At 58.0% G+C, this 16,417-nt stretch overlaps 1 protein-coding gene across 4 annotated transcripts in view; it reads left to right on the top strand.

Moving 5' to 3' along the window:
• The window catches only part of PHF2 (PHD finger protein 2), a 94,422-nt gene extending 80,207 nt beyond the window's left edge, over window positions 1-14,215 (top strand). Inside the window, exons 14-23 of one of the 4 annotated variants that reach the window (XR_009541649.1) lie at window positions 322-440; window positions 2,290-2,468; window positions 2,615-2,685; window positions 3,458-3,621; window positions 7,854-8,128; window positions 9,791-9,886; window positions 10,422-10,531; window positions 11,139-11,544; window positions 12,221-12,765; window positions 13,521-14,215. Coding sequence is in view for 3 of the 4 variants with exons in the window: in XM_060155430.1 (XP_060011413.1) it covers window positions 322-440; window positions 2,290-2,468; window positions 2,615-2,685; window positions 3,458-3,621; window positions 7,854-8,128; window positions 9,791-9,886; window positions 10,422-10,531; window positions 11,139-11,544; window positions 12,221-12,309 (1,509 nt within the window). In the remaining variant the exon portion in view is untranslated. Of the gene's footprint in view, window positions 1-321; window positions 441-2,289; window positions 2,469-2,614; window positions 2,686-3,457; window positions 3,622-7,853; window positions 8,129-9,790; window positions 9,887-10,421; window positions 10,532-11,138; window positions 11,545-12,220 lie in introns of all 4 variants that reach the window. The other 3 variants (XM_060155431.1, XM_060155432.1, XM_060155430.1) reach the window with 3 other exon arrangements.
• Window positions 14,216-16,417: the final 2,202 nt, after the last annotated feature.

Raw genomic sequence — 16,417 nt, 5'->3', positions numbered from 1 at the left:
TCTGCAGGTGGGCAGTGCCGTGAAGGTCTTTGAGGGTCTGGTTGTGCACGTGGCTTCCATGGAGCTACCTTCTGAGGGGCTGGCCTGGGCACATCTCGGCCTAAGAGCATGGACGGCGTTGCCCTTTGTGGCCTGCCCTGGTTCAAGCTCACACTCCCTGGAGCTGGGCAGCATCCGAGGGCAGGTCCTGTGGGCAGGTCCTGTGGGGCTGCAGTGGGTCCCCAGGTGACATGTCAGAGGGAGGAGGCTGCCCAGTCCAGCTGCCTCTGCCCACTGGGCGCCTGTGTGGGGCTCAGGGATGGTCCTGGGTTTGCTTTTCAGAACAGCAAACCCGACTCCCTACTGAAGATGGAGGAAGAGCAGAAGTTGGAGAAGTCTCCTCTGTCAGGGAACAAGGACAACAAGTTCTCATTTTCCTTCTCCAACAAGAAACTGCTAGGGTACGTGCGTGCTCGTGCCAGGAGGGGTTGGTTGCACGTGTGTCACGTGCCACACACACACCCTGAACACCGCCCCCCCACATCACACACACACATCCCCTGCTTGTGCACACACGACACACACATACACCCTCCTGGAGGGCTCCGCGGTGAGCCCCCCTTCGGAACTGGCTGCACCCAAGCCACAGCCAGGGCTGTGTTGCTCGGCACACCCCTCATGAGGGCCTCCAGGCAGACTCCCTTCCTGCCTCCTAAGCCAAAAGGCTTGGGCAGGTGGGGAGGGGGCCGTGGTGTGCGCCAGCAAGGAGTAGGAGAGTGTGACTGGGCAGATGTTAGCCGAGTGGCTGTCCTGGGCTGGCACAGAGGACGTGGTGGGGGTCAGGATCTTGACCTTGGAGTCTAGAGGCCAGTGGGGAGGGGCTGGTATGAATCCAACACTCTCAAATCCATCTAAAATTATGGCCGTGATGGGGGCCATGGAAGAAGGATTTGTGGGGCCTGGGGTGCTGTGGAGGCCTTGTGTGTCCAAGGGAGTTGGTGGGAGGGCTTCCTGGAGGAGATGGCACTGAGCTGAGAGATGGGGGCACCTCGCCTGGGAGGGTATGTGTGAGCTGGTGTGTCCGGGTTCTGGACTGTATAAGGGGTCTCCATCTGCTGACCAGTGTGGTGGGCTGGCCAGATGGGAGGTTGGTGGGCCAGACACCCTGTGCCCACCAAGAAGGCCCTCGGTGGCTTCGGTCCCACACCCAGTTGTATGCTGAATCCAAAGTCCAGGGTGGGTGCCCAGCAATCAGGAAGCAGACACGTCCCAGTGGGAATGGGGCCACTTTTCTGCTGTAGGCCTGAGTTTTCTCATCTGCAAGATGGGGGGAGAAGGCCATTTTTAGGTGGTGGGGGAACAGAGCCTGTCAGCATCTTGTGCTCTTGAAGAGCCTGGCACAAGTGGGCCTGTTATTCCCAAGAGCTCACGGCAATGTGCCAAGGCTGCTTGGTGAGCAGGTGGGTTGGGTCTGATCTGCAGGGGCCCGGTTGCCCTGACTTCATGGCCCTGAGCACGGCCTTGATGTATCTGAAGCTCAGCTGCTGGGTCCCGGGGAGCTTCTGCACAGCATTAACTCTATGACTGACCGACTGTACTACAGAGTTTAGAAATGGAAGGGAGAAAGGGAGACATGATTCTATAACTATGGCACACCTGTGTGTATGTACATGGGTGTGTGTGTACGTGTGTGTTGTGTTACGTAGCTCATAACTACACCCAGCAGGGCTCACTGCCAGCCGTCCTCTGTGTTTCCGTTGTTGGGAATCAGAGCTGTACCTGTTGAGAATCGCAGATGCCTGTGCCCTGCCTGCTGTCCCCACTGCTGAGTGTGCGCTTGTGCCCTCAGCCCACAGGGAGACAGCGGCTGGAGCGTTGGACTCTCCTCGTTTGCAGTAGCCCTGTCTTGCCCCAGGAGAGAGATGAGTTGTGTGAAACTTTTTAGACTATTGTGTCTACACCTCGGCCCTGAAATTATTTTTCTAGAATAGCTCTGTAGAAAACCCAGGCCAGTTGGCACTGGCTCCATCTGACACTGGGCTTATATCAGGCCCCAGGGCAGCCTGAAAGAAGGCGTGCTCATCCGTTGGCAGTGGGGGGCACAACCTTAAATAGCCCGAGAAAGGGCCAGGCATATACCCTGTGGGTTGTGCGCTGTCTTCACTGGGGTCACGACATTGGAGAGGAGGCTGTGGGGTTGGGAAGGCTCCAGCCTGGCTGTTGATCCTCCAAGGCCTGTGGGGGGTGGTGCTGGAGGCACTAGCCAGGCTGTGTGAATGTCCACTGACCGGCCTACTTCTGCCGCCCCAGCTCCAAGGCCCTCAAGCCACAGCCAGGCCCAGGGGTGTTTGGAGCCTTGCAGAACTTCAAGGAGGACAAGCCCCAGCCAGTGCGGGATGAGTATGAGTACGTGTCGGATGACGGGGAGCTCAAGATTGACGAATTTCCTATTAGGAGGAAGAAAAATGCTCCGAAGAGGGACTTGTCCTGTGAGTTGGGGGGACATGGGGAGGGGGCAGGCCCAGCCCCGTATAGGCCATCTCAGGCATGTGGAGTGGGCATCGGGTGTGGCTGGACCAGGGTCCCCCTCTGCTCCTCCAAAACTGCTGCTGACTCCCATATGCTCTGCTTTCAGTCCTACTGGACAAGAAGGAGCCGCTGCCCACGCCCATTACGAAGCCAAAGCTGGACTCGGCTCTCTACAAGGTAAGCGAGCGCCTTCTGGGTGACTGAGCTTTCTGCGTGGAGAGCAGAGGGGGACGTTCTCCTGGGGAGGCTGGCTGGGCTCCAGATGTGGAGCTCTGAGCCCCGGGACCCTGCACAAAGGGACAAAAACAGATGTGGGACTTGTGGAAGGTCTGCAGGTCTCTGTGAGTGGTGGGGCCTTGGGAGCCGCCCTCCATAGTCAAATCCACTGTGAAGATAGTGCATCTCCTTGATGCCGGAGGACTGGGGTACAGGGAGTAGCAGGCCAGACCTGCTGTGGGTTGGGTCCTGCACTAAACGTGTGGGGGTTAAGTTAGATGTCCTCCAAGGCCATGCATGTCCAACCCAGGATGCGGTGGCCGTCTCCAAGAAAGCCAGGTTCCCTGTTGGGGTCATACCCTGCCTGCAGAGCCCAAGGTGTCCCTGCAGAGCCACTTGCCAGGCGCTATTAACCGGTGTCCCTCAGGTGCAGGCACACTGCCTGTTCCCAGTCCAACCACGCCGACTCCTCTTGTATCTATGTTCAATATTGGGGTCTCACGTAAGGTCCTGTGAACCAAGGTTCACCTGGGGAAATGGTGCAGGCGGGGCTCCAAGATCCCAGCGCAGAGCTCTGGCACCTGTGCCCTGCTCTGTGTGTCTGGTCAGCCAGCCCCATGGTGCTCATTACAAGGACAGGCTCTTTAAAAACCTCTTTTTCTCACTGAAGGGAAACAGTAGTCCCTACCCCTACCCCCAAGTCCTTTTCCGACCAGCTACTCTGTCCCCACAGCAGAGTGATGACTCCTCTGATGAGGGTTCACTGCACATAGACACGGACACTAAGCCCGCCCGCAATGCCAAAGTGAAGAAGGATGGCGGGGGTTCGGCTGCGGGCATCTTGGACCTGCTGCAGGCCAGCGAGGAGGTCGGCGCGCTCGAGTACAACCCCAACAGGTAGGCCCGGTGCCCACGGGGAACTTGGGGAAGTGGCTGCTTCCACAGAGGTGGGCCAAGCAGGGCTCCGTCAGCCCACGTCCCAGAGGCCAGGCGGCCAGAGCAGGACCCCTGCCTGGCAGAGGTGGTGCCAGGTGGCCAGAGAGGTGAGAGGGGGCTGGCTGTGCAGGTCCTGTGTGTTGCAGAGCTCCTGAGCGAGGGCACAGAGCTCTGAGGACAGATGATTCTAGATGCTAGATGGGGAGTCAGGTGAGAAGTAGTTCCGCGTTGGGGCCATGGAGGGAGGAGTCTGTGGGGCCACCATACCTCTAGGTGCCTGTGGGGAAGCAGGGCCAGGCTGGGCACCTGGAGGGTGTCAGGGTTGTTCCAGGCCAGGACACCCAGCTGTCTCTGTCTCATCACTTCCTGAATGCCATAAAAATAACATAAGAAAAATTCCACAGTGTGTGCCCAGTGTCAGGGTCAAGGGCATTTAATGGGCCTCTCTGGGACCCCAAGCTGGCTTCCCTGCAGAGCCCTTATCTGCGGCAAGGGAGATGATGGCTTCAGAGCTCGGGGACGTGAGAGCCCACTCCCTGAGGAGCGGCTGGGTCAGCCAGGGGTCCCAGATTCCCACACCAGCTGGGGGGTGTGTGGGAACCAAGCCACGCTGTCCTCGAGACCTGTGTGCATCCAGATGTGTGGCCTCAGGAGCCCACTGGCTGCTGGTGTACATGCTGTTCTTTCCCGGAGGCCCTGAGATTCTGGGCGGTCGGGCAGGCCAGGACACGTGTCTGCTCAGCTCAGGCGGTCTTCTCTACCTAGGCCTGCCCAATTGTAGTCCTTTGCTTTGAGAGAAATGGATTCATCTTCTTTGGGTTTTGCATTGGTGGAAGGCCACTGGGCTGGTTTTTCTCATGGTGGTCCCAGTTAAATTCTCTTTTGATCCCAATTAACTTTTGTTTTTATGCATCATGGCCATTTTTTTTTTTTCCCACATGTACCGCAGACAGACAACCAAGGGATCAGGGCCCACACCCCCTGTAGCCTCCCCATTCTGGGGACCTCAGCCACCATGGTGGGGGGTGGCTCCCCTCCTAGTCCTCGAGCCAGCAGGAGAGTCCTGCTGCACTGATGGGGAAACTGAGGCTCAGAGAGCTTAGGTGACTTGCTCAAGGCCACACCGCCAGGAAGTGGCAGAGGCAGGGCCAGAATCTCCATCTGCTGATAATGGAACCCAAGCGTGGGGGTCTTGGAATGTTAACCATGCTGGGCGGTGACATCCAGCTAGGAGGGACTTGGCTTGAGGAAGTCAGGGCTCATGTGACCTGCTCGGGGTTCGCTTGGTCCTCCAGATCTGCGCTCCACCCATCCCCCACTGCCTCTCAGTCTGTGCTTCCAGAATCGAGGTCCAGGGGCTACATGAGCCCGTGGAGGCAGCACGTCAGCCCCGTCTTAGACAGTGGGACTCCGGGAGGCGGATTAGGGCTTGATTGAAAAGCGTTCTTGCTAAATCAAATGGTTGTATTTTCTTTCATAAATTACCATTATTTGTGCAGTGTTATGCTCACAGACAGCCATAGGCGCCTTCTCTCGTGGGAGTGGAGTGTATGGCTGGAGGCTTCTACAGAGCCGTGGGGTGCAGATTTCCTGTTCAGCATTAAGTGGTTTCTGTAGATGAGCAAACCTAAGCCCCTCACTGCAGAGATGCCCTGTGGCCTTTGCAGTGGTGGGAGGGACCCTGACCTGAGGCCCTTTGCCAGGAGGAGAAGCCTGGCTGTGAACCCCCTTTTCCTGGAAGGTGCTGGTGCCCGGGCTGGCCCCTCACCTCTTTGGAGGTGCCTTTCTTCTGGGAAGGCTATGGCTAGCTGGTACCTCAGTGACCGGTTGTTGCTCAGACCCTGGAGAAGTGCCCTACACGCCCTGGGTCCCCCATGAGTTCCAGGGAGAGGCACCCCTGGGATGAGGGCGGATGGGGCTGGTGCCAGAACCCTGCATGGAGCTGGGACACGGGTGCTGCAGCTTGGGCTCCTGACTGAACCTGGACACAGCCTGCTGGGAGGAGGGCAGCCAGTTTGAGGATGCGCTGTGAACTGCTCCATAGGCACACACGTATGTGCTCACACACGCCTGCACACGTGCATGTGTGCCTGCTGGGGCTGGGTCTCCTCGGCCGCCGCAGGCAGTTCCTCTCCCAGGTCTCCCATTTGGAGTGTAGGTCAGTGTTTGATGGTCCATTTGCTCTGTTTTAAGTACTTGCTGTTTGGAAAAAGGCAGCTGAAGAAAATGGAGGAAAATATGTTAATTTCTTGTGGATGGTTTCCTTAGTGTTTACTGCCTGGGGGTGAGGGAAAGAGAGGATTTTGGTATGATAATTGGAGGATTAAGGTATTATTTTCCATGCGCACTAGTTAGACTTTGCTCCTTGATTCGCCGGCCCACGTGGACAGCCTGCAGCCCTGGGCTCCAAGGCCCCTCCCTCTCAGGTTGCAGCCGAGCTGGGCTGGGACCATGAGGTCCAGATGGCACAGGCAGGCGGCTGGCTTCCATGTTGGCTCCCGGAGGACCCTCATGGTGAGTGTCCCGGCCCCCACCCTCCCATCCCTGCAGGAAGCCAGGTGTTTGTCTGGGCCATGAGGCTGGGTGAGGGTGCCTGAGACCTTCAGGGTGAGCCTGGAAGGGCCTCATTCGTAGAGCACTGGAGAGCCTGGCAGAGGATGGGGGGCCAGCTATCAGCTCTTGCTGGCTCTAGTGCTGGGTCGGGGACCTGTCCGGGCTCAGAAAGCATCAGCGATGATGGTACAATGATATTACCGCTACCAAATGCCGTGTGCTCTTGGCTGGGTCTGGGTAGCCCTTTGCCGTCATGGCGTGGGACAGTGGGGGTCGGGGGTATGCTGGGGCAGGTGGAGAGTCTGGTGGAAGGCTCCCGACTCTCCACGGCGGTCTGACCATACTTGATTTTTCCCATTGTTTGTGCCTTTGGAGCCGTAATCCATTTGCTTCCAGCAAAACCCCAAAACGCTGTGGTCCAGTGTGTCTCGGGCAGGGCTTGGGGAAGTGGTATTCGTGCAGCGCTGCCCAGAGAGGCGCCTGCCCGTCGCCTCCTCCTGGCTTGGGGCAGAGTCCTTGGCCTGGAGCCCAGCAGTACCCCTCACAGGATGGCTTTTGTCCAAGCTTGCCTCGGTGGGCCCCCAGGCCCACAGGGGACCACCCTCTGTGTCTGTGCTTCCTGGGGCCAGCTCCATCTCCCTGCACCCTCCAGCCTCAATCTTGGGAACCTTATTTCTGAGCAGGGACTCCTTCTTGTTCTAATGTCTTACTAAACATGCTTCCAATACTTCTCGGAAGTGGAGGAGGGAGCAGGGACCATGCAGAACCACCAGGGGCCCATGTGGACTGGCACTTTTGGGGGCTGCTTCTGGGTCTGGCAGCCCTGCAGGTGGGTCCATCCCCTGGGGGCACATGGGGCAGGCAGGAGGGAGCCTGGATGTCAGACACACAGGGCGGGCCCGCTGCTGGGGCTCCTGGGCCTCCTGGGTCTGTGACCAGGGAGGAGGGCTAAGCAGTGCCCCACTCCAGGTCCTGCTTCCTAGGGTCCCAGGGAGCAATGAGAGGTATGGCCAGGCTCCCCAGAGGCCGGGGTGGGCCATCCTGACCCAGGTGGACAAAAGCCTGGGGTGATGGGCAAGGGTGAGGGTCTGGGTGCTGGTGCAGGTGCAGTCATGAAAAGATGGTGTGAGTCACCTGGGGAGATCGAGTGCCATGGGAGGGAGAGGGCTGTGCTGCCCCATCTCAGGTACCAGACGGGAGGATGCCCTTGAAGACGTGGGGGAGGGAGCGCTTGGGGCTGGGGCTGAGCGCAGGAGTCCATGGTGGGTGGAGGTGTGCACAAAACCAGCTGGAGTGCAAGAGGGAGGGAGGAGCGTGGCCTGGGTCCCTGAGGGAATCTGCTTGGTGACCTTTTGGTAGGAGAGATCAGGAGTAATGGCACCTTTGTCTACCACCTTCTATCCCTCTGCCCCTCTTCATCCCCTCCCTCTCTTCTCTCTTTATGTCCCTCTCTGTCCCAAGGCCTGCAGCCCTCCTTTGGTGTTGGGGGGTGGGAACAGAGGGTAGGGGACGGGGATAGCTGGCTCTTTCCATGGGGGAGTTATCAGCTACCACTCTCCTCCACCCCACACCCTCTGCTGGCTGCTGAGTGGGGGGATGTGTGGGCCATGGGCTGAGTGCCTGTCTCTCTGTGCCTCCAGCCAGCCCCCCGCCTCCCCCAGCACACAGGAAGCCATTCAGGGAATGCTGTCCATGGCCAACCTGCAGGCCTCCGACTCCTGCCTGCAGACCACATGGGGTGCTGGCCAGGCCAAGGGCAGCTCGCTGGCGGCCCATGGCACCCGGAAGAATGGGGCTGGCAGTAAGAGCGCAGGCAAGCGGCTGCTGAAGAGGGCGGCCAAGAACAGTGTGGACCTGGATGATTATGAGGAGGAGCAGGACCACCTGGACGCCTGCTTCAAGGACTCGGACTACGGTGAGCACCGCTGTGCGGGGAGGGGCGCTAGACCTGGGGGTTGGGAGCCGGGTCCCTCTTATGGATATGATTCACAGACCTTAAAAGTCACCCTTTAAAAGCGTGTAACTCAGGGGTGCTTAGTGTATTTGGAGGGATGTGCATGCCACCATCATCACACCCAATTTGAGAACGTTTCATCATCCAGAAAGGAAAGCCTGCGCTGTACCTGTTAAGAGTCAGTACGTCTCCTCTGGCCCCTGGCAGCCGCTGATTTATGCTGCCTCGCAGATATTCCTAATCAGGGTGTGTCACGTGAACAGAATTGCACAGTGCTTGGTCTTTGGTGCCTGTCTTCTTTCATTAGCATAGTCTTCAGGCTTCATCCACGATGTAGCACATGTCAGCTCTTTGTTCCTTTTGATGGCTGAATACTATTCCACCACGTGGACACACCACGTTTGTTTATCCCTTTATCCATCCACAGGCACTTGGATGGCTTCCACCTTTTGGCAGTTGTGAACAGTGCTGCTGTGAATGTTGGTGTGCAGGGAGTTTTGTATGGCCTGTGTCTATGGTGCTCCTGTGGTGTATACCTGGGTCGCTGCCTGTTTCACCTTCTGAGAACCTGCCCGACTGTTCTCCACGTGGCTATACCATTTCAGACACGTTGAGACCGTGTCCATCCTATGTCTGTGTAGACAGAGAAACTGAGGCCCAGAGTGGCTTTGTGGCCCTGAGTCTGAGGTGGGCAGTGAGTTGGTGGCTGGGCCATAGCTGTGGCCTCTGCCCAGGGGCATGGCCCCTCGCCTCCTACTGCAGCCCTTCCTTCCAGGCCTGGCACTTTGGGTTCCAACGGGCTCTGAAGGAGCTGCTGTTGGCCGCCTGGGAGGGGACTTGGAGTGAAGACCTACCTCCATGCCTCAGCCCATTGCCCATAGATGTCCCAGCCCCCGCAGGGTGCGCTGTGCTCCTCAGGGTCAGGGCCGTGCTGGCCCTCATGGTGCAGGGCCTGTTTTCAGTTCAGTCCTGATGGTCTGAGGGCAGTGTATTTGTCCTGGAGACCCTGTCCCTGGAGAGCCCTCCCGTGGTGAGGCTGGACCTGCCCTATCTGGTGGACACTTTCAGGCCTCACTGAGGGGCCTGCCGTGGTCTGACAGATCAACAGCGGAGTGAACTCCATTTTCTGGACGCCATTTTCTGGATTCGGGTGTCACAAGCCTTGGAGGTTGAACCTGTAACGGGAGGAGGTACCCAATGAGTCACCCAGGGCTGCCGTGTGGGTCTCCCTCCTCCAGAGACTTGGAGGTTAGCCTGGGGTCCTTCAGAGCCACTCAGTTCCGTGGACATCAGATGTTTTCTTCTCTGATAGCAGCAGAGGAGACGTTTTGCGAATTGGGCATTCAAGTGTGTGCGGTGGCCAGGCTGGGGTAGGAACAGCTGGTCATGGGGGCTGGATGGAGCCCCTTGTCTGGCCCTCTCTGGACCTCAAGGGGGCCTGGGCTTGACAATTTCAGAGGCCACCTGTGCCTATGCGTGTGGCACCCACACCAGGAGGGCTGGTGCTCTGCAGCCTGGGGACAGCCTGGGGCATGCCAGTCATAAGCTCTGCCAGTAGCCTGAAGCAGCCACCCTCCTGTGGCCACACCAGCAGCCCAGCCCTTCTCCCCTTTGCCGCTCTAGTTTACCCCTCCCTGGAGTCGGATGAGGACAGTCCTGTTTTCAAGTCCCGTTCCAAGAAGAGGAAAGGCTCAGATGATGCTCCCTACAGCCCGACAGGTAGTGCTGGGGGCTGGAAGGGGAGCTCCATCCACACACGAAGGCCAGCAGCCGTGTTCCACACCCACTAGCTCTGTGCGGGGGCTCAGACGGGGTGTCACTTGCCTGCGGGAGCCTGACTGGGGTTCCACTTCTTTCTCCCGGGACCTCAGCCCAGGTGCTTTTGCAAGCTCACCCAAAGGCATCCCAGCTCCTGCCAGTAGGGCAGTGCGGTGTCCCTGTCTTGAGGTGACCCTCTGCCTAGTTTCTCCTCAATGAACAGCCCTGGGAGGGTCACGATTGCACCTGGCCCCCCATCATGGCAGCCAGCGGGGTGGGGTCTGGCTCACCTAGCACGTGACTTCCCTCCTGACCTCTCCTGTCTTGCTGGTGTAGGGAAACCAGCCCCACACCGGGTTGGGGCCCATGCTGACACTCCCCGAGTTGTGACTTGTCCCTGGGATTTGGGGACAAACTGGGGCAGGGCCGGGGGATCCCAGGAGGGCGCACAGGCATTGGGTGGCTGCTCGAGGCAGGCTGACCTTCTCTCCCGCAGCGAGGGTCGGCCCGTCGGTGCCAAGGCAGGACAGGCCTGTGCGCGAGGGGACCAGAGTGGCCTCCATTGAGACCGGGCTGGCAGCTGCTGCAGCCAAACTGTCCCAGCAGGTGAGGAGGGGGCCCCCTCCTGGGCTCAGGCTCCCCAGATGCCTCTGCTCCCCCCACCCTCATGTACGGAGACCACCCAGTCTGGGGCTGTCACAGCCTTGGGGACATTTGAGTAGTGCCGACCCCGGTTCCTCTAGGCTCCCAAGTCCCTGCTAGTGGGAAGCAGAGAAGCTGGGAACTGGTGGCAGGAGTCTCATGGCAGCTCAGAGTGGGGTGGTGGGGAATGGAGGGGGTTAGGGTGACGGGGGCGGGGCCCATACTACGTGTCCACCAACAGGTAAACTCAGATTGAGTCTGAGTCTGTCCACTACAGCCGAGTGCTGGTGCCACATCCCGCACGTCCCTGTGTCCGGGACGGCCCACCTCACAGAGGGGGCCTGGTGGTCTCTCCACAGGCCCCAGTACTGCTCTGCAGAGCTCGTGGTGGCTGGAGGTGGGGCTCGGGCGTGATCCAGCCCTTTCTGCTCCTGCAGTGCTGGCTCGCTCAGCTCCATGGGAGAAGCCTTGTGCACAGCAGACCAGGCTGCTCCCAGGCTGCAGGCTGCTTCCCAGTGTCCGAAGCCTGGCCAGCCCTGTGGGGTGACACACCTGCGTGTTTTGTTCAAAGGAGGAGCAGAAAAGCAAAAAGAAAAAGAACACCAAAAGGAAGCTGGCTCCCAACACCACCTCCCCTTCCGCCTCTGCCTCTGCCGGCACCACCTCGGCCTCCACCACCTCGGCCTCCACCACCTCGGCCTCCACCACCTCGGCCTCTACCACCTCGGCCTCCACCACCCCGGCCTCCACCACCCCGGCCTCCACGAGCACGGCCAGCAGCCAGGCCTCACAGGAGGGCAGCTCACCTGAGCCCCCGCCAGAGTCCCACAGCAGCAGCCTGGTTGACCACGAGTACACGGCAGCCGGCGCCTTTGCTGGGGCCCAAGCCGGCCGTGCCTCTCAGCCCATGGCCCCTGGGGTCTTCCTCACCACGAGGAGGCCCTCCTCGTCATCCCCCAACAACACCGCTGCCAAAGGTACCTTGCCCGCCGACCCTGAGTCACCTAGACTTGCAGACTGTCCCTGTGGATGACCACAGGTCTCCTTTGTCCCTGCAGCCATGTGTGTGTATGGCCAGGCACTCCGTCAGTATGTGAAACAAATGGTCCCTTTCAAGACCAAGAGCTCTGGTTACTCACCAGGGGGGTTCTGGTTACCTTGGAGTTAGGTCTGGCCCTTCAGACTCCCAGGGCCTCGGCTTTGGGGCCTGGCTTGAAGTCAGAGTGTGGTTGGTGGTTTGCCGAGGATTCACTGGGAGGAGCCTAAGGTGACCCAGGCTCCTCTGTGTGAATTAGGGGTGGGACGGCTGGCCGGGTCTCGTGGCATTCCCCACTGTCACCCCCCAGACCCCTTGCACCATAGGCATGAGGCCCAGCCGGCCATGGACATGGGGAGTGTGGCTCTAGGTGGCCCTAATGCCATCCCTGGCCTGTCCCTACCCTACTCACCACGGCCCAACCCCTTGTCGACATAGCCTCTGAGTGGGGCGCTTTGTTGACAATTGGTGGTTTTGGAGGGATGCAGAACTCCCTGGACCTGGGAATTGCAGGCCCATTTTACAGACAGGGTGGGGGCTCAGGAGGGTTACAGACCCCCATCCCACATGCTGCTCCTGTCACTCATCTGTCCTTTTTGTGTCTCTGCCTCCCCCAGGAAAGCGTACAAAAAAGGGCATGGCCACTGCCAAACAGAGGCTTGGGAAAATTTTGAAAATTCATCGGAATGGAAAACTGCTCCTTTAAAGTTTGGAAAGCCAGGATCCTTCTGCTCCGCTCAGGACCCTTGGAGCCCTGCTAAAACATCAGCCCCCAGGAGGGTGGCCTTGCTGCCTCACCCCAGGGAGGGCCTGGCCTCTTCCCGGCAACCATCCCCCTCACATGAGCATCTGTTGCTTCAGCGGGCGGAGCTCGCCAATACGGACAGACGTCCTTTCTCAAGTTGCTTAGAGTGACCAGTTCCCGAAACGTGGCCCTGCCAGTTTGAGGACCATTCCAGTTTCAGGACAGCCTCCAGGCATCCCCGAGCATGGGTGTGATTGCAGGGCCTTTGCAGCTCTGCTGGGAGCATGAGTCCTTCAAGGAAGGAGGAGTGAGCCAATGCTCACCAGGCCCAGAGTCTGAGCTGGCCACAGGCTGGTAGCCTCCAGAGGCTTTAAAAAAGGCAAAGAACACTAGAGAGGAAGAGGAGGAGAGATCGGGGTGTGTATGTGCCCCCCTTCTCTTCCCAAGTGATTCTCAGACAAGTCCAGAGACTGTTGGGCCCAGCCAGGAGAGGAGCCTCTGTGCTCCCCGGCTGGTGGGTGGTGGGCCGGATGGTGGGTGTTGCACCCTGAATGCCTGGGGCATTTCTCAGGGCTGGCTGGGGCCATCAGCAGGGTCAGTGTGTCAGTGTTGGGGGGGAAGCCCTCATGGGGTCCCCAGGGAAGGGTTCAGGCCCAGACACAGTGTGGGGCCCAGGGGGCCCAGGCTAAGCCACATGGGTGGTCCCCGTCCAGCCTGACCATCTATACTCCGAGAAGCACTTCCCAGCCAAGGCACCCCGCCATATGCCTGGTGGGGCAGATGGTGGCCGGGTGGCCCGAGGACTTGGGGGCCAGGCACTTCTGTCTTGTCACCTGTTAACGTTTGGTGTCGAGTGCATGGGTGGCTCCTGGACCACGTGTCTGCCCATCGACACGGAGGGGCTGGATTTGTTTCTCAGGCAATCCTGTATTTTAATTTTAGATGTATTTCCTGAAGCATATTTTTCATAGAATGTAGCGTGTAAATAGCTTTTTAAATAACTTCTTTTTTATAAGAGTAAAAGTATCTTTAGGAATTTCTTTCTATAGAGCCCTTCATTAACATTTATACGAGTTTTTTGCCGAGTATGATGAACAGTTGGGTTTCCGATGCTTTTCCTTTTCCTTCTTTCTTTGTATTATTATGGTTATTATTATTATTTTTTCTTTTAGGAACTAAGGTATTGCCTGAAAAACAAGTGATGTCTTTGCAGCCTTATATCTGTCTTTACAGAAGCAAACAGTACACAAAAGATCTATTTCAGACACATTTGAAGAGGAATCTTCAACTTGAATACCAGCTCTTTCTTTCCTTCTTGTTGATGAAGGGGGTGGGGGTACAGTTATTTTACTAGCACCTTGTGAAGTGTTTCTGTGTTTTGTGATGCTGTAATTTATTAATGTTTGTAGCTTTTTATATTTGTACATTTCTTATGAGCTTTGTTTATATGCCCATCCCTGGGTGTTCTGTCCATGAGGAGAGGCAGCTTTGCGTGGGCCTTGCCACCCTTGCTCATCCTGTTTGGGGGATGCAGCCCCGGGACCCAGAGGCTGGGAGGGGTGAGCCTCATGGGGCCCTGACTATTCCGACCCGGCGTTTTGAAGGTTTCCTTTCCTGTCCTTGTTGAACATTTATATAATCTAACCTGGCCATCAAGCTGTTCTCTCTCTTCCTCTCTCTCTCTCTTTTATTTTTTTAATTTTATTATTATTATTTTGGCAACATGTACATTTCTAACAAAGTTTATTGTGGCTATTAAAGTGTTTTATTTCCCAATTCATATTACTCTTGTATCGAGTCCATGAGGTCTAAGGTAACTTAGATCAAAGTTTTAAAAGAGTAAAAATATTTCAGGTTTTGTACAGAACCATGTCTGTGTCATTTCTGCCTTGTTCACTGTCATCCACTCTGGTGGTGAGGACGGTGGGGATCCTCGACGTTGGGGAGAGGAGTGGGCCAGTGAGTGGGCTGGGTGTGAGGGTGGGCAGTCAGGCCAGGCCCCCTACCCAGGCCCAGCCCTGGCTGCCAGCTTTCCTCTTGGAAAGCCTTTGGATTGCCCACAGGGCATATGTACTGCCCTGCACCCCAAAGCTGCAGCACCCTGAGCCAGCCTGCAGGAGTAGGCAGAAGAGACCCTTGGTCAGAGTGGGCAGCCTTTGAGACCCTGACAGTACCAGCCCCAGCCCCTGGCATCCTCAGGAGCCTCTAGTACCTTCTTAGTGTTCACAGGTGTGCAGTTTAGTTGAGTCCGGTGAGAGGCACCCGAGAACATGTGCAGAATTTCAGTCTAAAGCTGATGTTAGGGACTTCCGTGATGGCGCAGTGGTTAAGAATCCACCCGCCAATGCAGGGGACATGGTTTCGATCCCTGGTCCGGGAAGATCCCACATGCCGTGGAGCAACTAAGCCCGTGCGCCACAACTACTGAGTCTGTGCTCTAGAACCCACGAGCCACAACTACTGAGCCTGCGTGCCACAGCTACTGAAGCCTGCGTGCCACAGCTACTGAAGCCTGCGTGCCCTAGAGCCCATGCGCTGCAACTACTGAAGCCCGTGCTCCACAACAAGAGAAACCACCCAATGAGAAACCCATGAACCGCAACGAAGAGTAGACCCCGCTCGCCACAGCTAGAGAAAGCCCACACGCAGCAACGAAGACCCAGTGCAGCCCCCCAAAAAAGCTGATGTTACTCACAACAAATGAACAAAAGCAGACCCCCCCCCCACATACACAGATGAACAGTGTAGGGCACAGTGAGGATCGAGGATTAGGGAGAAAGAATGACCAACTGGGCAAAGGGGACTGCCACAGAGGAGACCCTAGGCACACGCTGGGGCTGCCCCGGCTGCCAGGCATTTCAGACATTGCTGGGCCCTGGTATGCAGTGTTTAGCCAAGGCAGCTCCACAGCCTGAATTTGCTCCGCTGGACCCCGCAAGAGGGGCCTTTGCAAACCCCATGGTTGGGCATTCACCCTTCCTGGCAACTGTCCTGTGCCTGCCCGGATCCAGCCAGATCCTGCCCTGTGGCTTCCCCAGGGGTCCCCGCCCCCTCACCCCACAGCCGCTGGGGGACCGTGCCAAGCCCTGGGCTGTTCTGTACAGCCCACCCTCCCGAGGCCTGGCTCTGGCTGCCCAGCCTCTGAGCTGGAGTCCTTGAGGCTGAGCTACCTGGGTGCTTCTTGGGTCTTCCCACCCCAGCATGGCTGTAGGGACTGGGTCTTCAGAGGGCCATCTGGGACCTGGGGCCCTGGGCTTGGGAAAGACCTCCCAGAAGGTACCCAGAGCCTCTTCCCTGTCCCTAGGCCCTATGCTGCGCTGCACCCACTCCATCCTGGTGCAGCACGGCCTGGGCGTGCCCTGGGCCGTCGCTGTGGCCCCAGTGGCCCTTGTGTTCGGGAATGTCTGCAGGTGGACTAGAGGCCTGCATTTCTGGGTGTGCCTGCAGCATGGGCAGCCAGGAGCCTGTGTCGCTCTGCTTGGTGCTGACTGTGGCCCTTCCAGCGTCTTCTCCCCATCTCCATGCAGGGCCAACAGCCCTGCGACAGTGAACTGGGAGGGGAGGGGCTGAGCAAGCTCCCTGCGCGGCCCCACGGACCCAGCCCCTCATTTGACAGGTAGATAAACTGAGGCCCACACTGAAGCCCTCCATGGATGAGACTTGAGTGCTCCAGGATTGTCCCCTGCTCACCATAATTTCTCAGCCTCCTGGCAACAGGTGTAAGTGGAACACCACCATCGTGCTGAGGCAGCTCCTGGGGGCCGCAGGATGCCAGCAGCAGGGTCCTGGAGAGCCACCTGACCAGCAACAAACTTCGCAAGAGGAAACATGAAGGGTTGCACGTTAGGCCTCTGAGATGTTGGGAGCTGTTTTTTTACTGCAGGCTGCCTAGCTCTGTCTGAGACTCACCTGCGGCTGTGTCCTGTGTACCGAACATGGCATAAATAAACAAATTGCCCCTTCAGTCGGCTTCCAAATTTCAGCTGAATTTTAGTCAGTTCCCGAGCACCTACTGTGTTCCAGGCTCGGTGCTGAGAACCTTCCAGAGGCTTCATCGGGGCCGATTTTG

This window comes from Lagenorhynchus albirostris, chromosome 7 (assembly GCF_949774975.1).
Source record: "Lagenorhynchus albirostris chromosome 7, mLagAlb1.1, whole genome shotgun sequence".
Taxonomy (NCBI): Eukaryota; Metazoa; Chordata; class Mammalia; order Artiodactyla; family Delphinidae; genus Lagenorhynchus; species Lagenorhynchus albirostris.
This window is presented reverse-complemented; position numbering and strand designations above follow the sequence as displayed.